This window comes from Gekko japonicus, unplaced genomic scaffold, assembly GCF_001447785.1.
Source record: "Gekko japonicus isolate JY-2015 unplaced genomic scaffold, Gekko_japonicus_V1.1 scaffold796, whole genome shotgun sequence".
Taxonomy (NCBI): domain Eukaryota; kingdom Metazoa; phylum Chordata; class Lepidosauria; order Squamata; family Gekkonidae; genus Gekko; species Gekko japonicus.
In genome coordinates this window covers 631,105-637,268 of record NW_015165854.1, presented here as the reverse complement: position 1 = coordinate 637,268, position 6,164 = coordinate 631,105, and the positions used below count along the sequence as shown (strand labels likewise).

Below are 6,164 nucleotides of genomic sequence, written 5' to 3'. Positions count from 1 at the left end.
CTATCTCTATCTATCTATCTATCTATCTATCTATCTATCTATCTATCTATCTATCTATCTATCTATCTATCTATCTATCTATCTATCTATCTATCATCTATCTCTATCTATCTATCTATCTATCTATCTATCTATCTATCTATCTATCTATCATCTATCTATCATCTATCTATCATCTATCTAATCTATCCTATCTAATCTATCCTATCTAATCTATCCTATCTGTCTATCTATCTATCTGAAGCATATCTGAAGTCTGCCCAATAAAGGACTATTTCGGAAAAGGAAGAGATTGGATTCATACCCCGCCCTTCATTTGGAGTCTCAGAGCCGCTTACAAACTCCTTTCCCTTCCCTTCCCCACAACAGACACCCTGTGAGGTAGGTGGGGCTGAGAGAGAGCTCTGAGAGAACAGCTCTAAGAGAACTACGGCTTGCCCAAGGTCAACCAGTAGCTGCAAGTGGAGGAGTGGGGAATCAAACCCGGTTCTCCCAGATTAGAGTCTGCGCACTTAACCACTACGCCAAACTGGCTTTCCGAAAGTATACAACGGAAGGTTAAGTGTAACTCCGTCAAGTAGCCGATAAAATAATCTCTTTTGCCCCTAAAGGGGTTGTTCCGTGTAAGTAGTAGGTTGGCAGATAAAACAGGTACATTTGGATGAATGCAGAGGAATGCAAAATTCCACTGCCACAGGACGGCGGAGCATTTCGCCTCTCCGCCTACCCCCAACAAAACCGGGACCCTCAAATGTCTAAGAAAACGTTGGAGTAACTAAGGGGAAGCAGCTGTTGAAAGACGATTAGTCACGTTACAGATTATTTAGCGCTGGAGTGGCCCAGATCCAGATGTGTGTCTGTAGCAGAGGGGAGGGGGCGGAGTCTTTGGATTCCCTGGATCCAGCTGTTTGGCAGAGATGGGTCGATTGACCTCCAGCTTCCTGCACGGATTGGCTAACTGGGTAAGCATGCCATTGTTACAGGCAGAAAGGGAAATGTGTGCACTGCAGCTGTTTGGGAGTACAGTATTTCGTCTGGGGAAGCTGGCTTCCCGAGGGGTTGGGGAGGGACCTGGGTTTGAATTCGGGAGGCCAGTCTGTGGGTGGGATCTGGAGTTCCCCTGGAATTACAGCTGGTCTCCACATGACAGAGATAAGTTCCCCTGGAGAAAATGGATGCCTTGCAGGGTGGACTCTATGGCATATTGATTTATTATTATATTACATTTATAAATCACCCAATCCCTACTCTTTAGGGCTCTGGGTGATACAAAAGTAAAAGTAAAGGTTTCCCTTGCTCGAAAGCCAGTCAAATCCGACTCTTGGGATGTGGTGCTCATCTCCGTTTCCAAGCCGAAGAGCCAGCGCTGTCCGAAGACGTTTCCGTGGTCATGTGGCCGGCATGACTAAACGCCGAGGCGCACGGAACGCTGTTACCTTCCCACCGAAGCGGTACCTCTTTATCTACTTGCAATTCCTTGCTTTCGAACTGCTAGGTTTGGCAGGAGCTGGGACCAGAGATGGGAGCTCACTCTGTCTCGAGGCACTCGGGTCTCAAACTGCCGAACTACCGGCCTTCTGGTCTGCAGTTCAGCGTCTTAACCACTGAGCCACCGCAGCCTTTCTGAGTGATATACAACATAGTAAAAACATTAAAACTATAAAATAAATACACATAGTATTAGTATTAATACATTAATTTTAAAAATCAAGAGGCGAAAATCACAGTTTTCTCCCAGTTTGGTGTATTGGGTAAGAGCACGGGCTCTACTATGGAAGAACGGGGTTTGATTTCCCCACTCCTCCACATGCAGCTGCTGGCGCTCTCTCAGCCCCACCTGCCTCACAGGGTGTCTGTTGTGGGGAGGGGAAGGGGAAGGAGTTTGTAAGCCCCTCTGAGACTCCTTCGGGTAGTGAAGAGTGGGGTATAAATCCAATCTCCTCCTCCTCCTCTTTTTCTAACTAAGGATTAGGTAAAGGTAAAGGTTCCCTTGTTCGAAAGCCAGTCGAGTCCGACTCTAGGGTTGTGGTGCTCATCTCCGTTTCAAAGCCGAAGAGCCAGCGCTGTCCGAAGACATTTCCGTGGTCATGCGGCCGGCATGACTAGACACCGAGGCGCACGGAACACTGTTACCTTCCCACCGAAGTGGTACCTTTCTAATCTAATCTAATCTAATCTAATCTAATCTAATCTAATCTAATCTAATCTAATCTAATCTAATCTAATCTAATCTAATCTAATCTAATCTAATCTAATCTAATCTAATCTAATCTAATCTAATCTAATCTAATCTAATCTAATCTAATCTAATCTAATCTAATCTAATCTAATCTAATCTAATCTAATCTAATCTAATCTAATCTAATCTAATCTAATCTAATCTAATCTAATCGAAGGATTAGAGATGTACAAAAATGTACTTTCCCCCCATTTCTTTCCGTTTTGTGGAATGAGACTCCAAAAGACAGAACAAGACCGTCGCTGCCCTCAACCAAAAGCCTGGCGGAACATCTCCGCCTTACAGGCTCTGCAGAATTGCGGAACATCCTGCAGGGCCCAGATGGTGTTTGGCAGAGTTCCAGCAGGTTGGGGCCAGTACTGAAAAGGCCCTGCTCCTGGATGAGGACAGCCGGATGTCTTTAGGTCCCTGCCTTCCTCAGGCTCCACCCCCAAATCTCCGGGACTTTCCCAACCTGTATCTGGCAACCCTACTCCTCCATCCCGCTCCCCCCGGGGACGGGGGTGGTGGTACCTGGCCACTCTAGTTCAAATCCCTGCTGAGACCTGATGCTCTTCGGCCGGTTACTCTTTTTCAGGTGTCCTAAATCACTGGGACGTTGCAAAGATAAAACGGTGCAAGGGCGAGCCGTGTTTGCCACTCTGAGCTCCGTCGAAGAGGGGTGGGATACAATGGTGTACAGCCCCCCCCCCAGTTAATCGCATCTTATCAGTTCTGGCCTCGCTTGTACTTGCGGATCTGTAAGTGCGAATAGCATGCCTTTTGCTTTGTGAACTGGTTCCGCTTTTCCAGCCTGTCGAGCAGCGAGTAGAAGCCGTTTTGCTTTTCCCAAGCTATTCCTGGCATTAGTGACGCTGTCACGGTTCCATCCAGTTTTGTTCACGGGGTTTGATGTCTGGCATGAAGGCAGGCCGGGTGTAAATGCATTCAGGTAAATGAAATATCCCTTGCATTCCTGGAAGGTATCCGCTTGCATCTCCTGCCCACGTCTCTATGGCTAGCCAGTTCGGTGTCGTGGTTAAGAGTGCGGACTCTAATCTGGGAGAACTGGGTTTGATTCCCCCCTCCTCCTCCACATGCAGCTGCTGGTGGGACCTTGGGTCAGTCACAGGTTTTCTTAGAGCTGTTCTCTCAAGGGCAGTCCTCATAAGAGCTCTCCCAGGTCCACCTGCCTCACAGGGTGTCTGTTGTGGGGAGGGGAAGGGAGAGGAGTTTGTAAGCCGCTCTGAGACTCCGAGGGAAGAGTAGGGTATAAATCCAATCTCCTCCTCCTCCTCTTCTTCCTCTTCCTCCTCGCTGCATAGAAGAAGGAGATTGTGGATTGGATGAGGAATCAACGGGGTTCCCAGCTCTGGGTTGAAAAATACCTGGGGATTTTGGGGGCATAGCCTAGGAAGGGTGGGGTTTGGGGAGGTGAGAGACCTCAGCAGGATCTAATACCACACAGCCCACCTGTCACGAGCTGGACTTGGGCTGGGAGGAAGAAGTCAAGTCCGGTCCAAGGTCGTTGCCGGGGGAGTCCGAACGAGAGCCGAATTGTGAGTCCGAAAGAGGAGTCGTCCGAAGCAGGGGTCAGGAAGCCGGGCGTCCGAGCCAGAGTGGGGGGTCTGAGGATGGGAAATGAAGGTGGATGCGAGGCCTGCACGCAGGCGACTTGTTGCTTCCACGAGAGCCCAATGCTGAGTGGGGGTTATAGATGCCTCCGGCCGGGGTTCCCATGACACCAGCGGAAGCGCTCCTGCCAATTCTCAGGACTCGGCGCTCGCCTTCCCTGCCAGCGTGCATCTCAACGGTGGGTGGCTAAGTGTCAGGGCTCTTTTTGTAGAAAAAGCCCAGCAGGAACTCATTAGCATAACAGGCCACACCCAACAACAGGAACTCATTAGCATAATGGGCCACACCCCTACCAGCACAGCTCATTAGCACATTAGGCTGCACCCCCACGTTACCAGAAGTGTGGTTATCCAGCCACACCCACCTTTTGCTTCTTATTCTGTTGAACTTGTTTGTTGTCTAAACCCAGGGCCTTTTTTGTAGAAGGAACTCCTTTGCATGTTAGGCCACACCCCCCCAATGTAGCCAGTCCTAATGAGTTTCTGCTGTTGGGTGTGGCCTATTATGCTAATGAGTTCCTGCTGGGCGTGGCCAACTTGGGAGCCAGCCGGAACTCTGTTCCTGTACGTTCCTGCCCAAAAATAGCCCTGGCTAAGTCTGTGCGGAGCTGCTCCCTTAGCCGAATCACCCGTGGAGGTGAGTCAGGCGGGCTCCCCGGTTGCACCTGTGCTTCCTCGCCTGCTGGCAAGCTCTCGACTTGTGAGGAGTCAGAGGGCCCGGCTTCTGGTTCTGGCAATGCCGGCGCCTCTGGCTGCGATGCCAACAGGTGGGGACTCAGCACCGTCGTCGGTGCTCATGACGCCAACTTCCAAAGCAGCCATTTCTTCCCGGGCAACTGATCCTGACCATCTGGAGACCAATCGTAATAGTGCGAAACCTCCAGGTGCCGCCCGGAACGTGGCGACCCTAGGAGTCAGGGATAAGGATGATGGAGGTGATGCCACGTGGCAGGTGGGAGAGGCCGGAGAGATTGTCGTTGGCGTTAATGTACGGGGAATCGCGTTGCTCAGGCGAGAGTTATGCGTACGTCCCACACTCCTAACTGATAAGACTCTGCAGCGTTCCACCCTGACTGTGCTTTCCCAGCCTAACTTCCCATTTTTCTTTGTGTCACTTGACTAACCGCGCCCGGAACACGATCCTCCCGAAAGATCTCCAACTGGAAGCCCGCTTGCCTCGAGCCTCTGGGTGGATTTTCTTGGTGGGTCTCCAAAATCAATCTGGGGGAGATAAGAAGCCTTGTTTTGCCCTCCGGCTTGGAAACCCAAACAGAACTCCAGAGTGGCTCCTCGGCGGTCTCCCGGAGGCTCAGATCGTATCGCAAACGTGTGTCAGCCAGGATCCTCTATGTAGGTTTGCGCTTCTGGAAGATAACCAGATAAGCGCGATAACTTGCTTCCCGGAAGTGGAGTCCCGAGGGCAGAAGAGGCGGCTCGAGAGAGTGAGCCATGCTGTAGCAGAGGGGTCCTCAAAGGGGTCCCCATGGGCGACATGGTGTCCACTGACTCCTTTTCTGGCGCCCACCAAGTGAGGGCCATGAATGAATGAATGAAGCCACGCCGTTGTTCCATCCAGGTCGGTATTGCCCGCACTGACTGGAAGCTGCTCTCTGCGGGTCTCAGGCCTGAGGGGTCTTTCTCCAGTTTGGTGTCGTGGTTAAGTGCGCGGACTCTAATCTGGGAGAACCGGGTTTGATTCCCCACTCCGCCACTTGCAGTTGCTGGATGACCTTGGGCAGGGGTCATTTAGTAGAAAAAGAGGTGCAGGAGCTCATTAGCATAACTCATTTGCATATGCTAAACTCCCTGATATCACCGGAAGTGTGTCAGAAGGCAACACCCACTGTTCAGGCTCCACTGGACTGTTTTGGATTGCTAGCTATTGGGGGGGGGGGAGAATGCAGATCTGTCCTCATAGAGGAGGGAGAGCTTGTACTTGAATAAAACTTGGTCTTAAAGGTGCCACTGGACTGTCTTGGACCAGGGGATCGGGCGGGGGATCTGCAACTCACCTGGCTGCTTCTTGCTCTGACTGAGGGCTGCTGGGAGCAGGGGGTGGAGTTTGTTGCATGTGCCCACCCCCTGGGCGCCTTACTGCCGGAGATCTGCTCCTGTGCGCTCCTGCAGGAAATGACCCCTGATGGGCAAGCCCTAGTTCTGATGAGAGCTGTCCTTGAAAGGGCAGCTCTTGAGCTCTCTTAGCCCCACCAACCTCACAGGGTGTCTGTCGTGGGGAGGGGAAGGGAAAGGAGTTTGTGAGCCGCTCTGAGTGCCAATCTCCTTCTCCTCTTCTCCTCCTCTCTGATCCTTTG

The 6,164-nt window shown here is 51.2% G+C and overlaps 1 protein-coding gene across 1 annotated transcript in view; it reads left to right on the top strand.

The window, feature by feature from the left end:
- The first annotated feature begins 4,588 nt into the window (after window positions 1–4,588).
- Window positions 4,589–6,164, top strand: part of LOC107110346 (thrombospondin type-1 domain-containing protein 4-like) — a 519,752-nt gene continuing 518,176 nt past the window's right edge. The window contains exon 1 of the mRNA XM_015411125.1: window positions 4,589–4,876. Within this exon, the coding sequence (XP_015266611.1) occupies window positions 4,589–4,876 (288 nt within the window). The remainder of the gene's footprint in view (window positions 4,877–6,164) is intronic.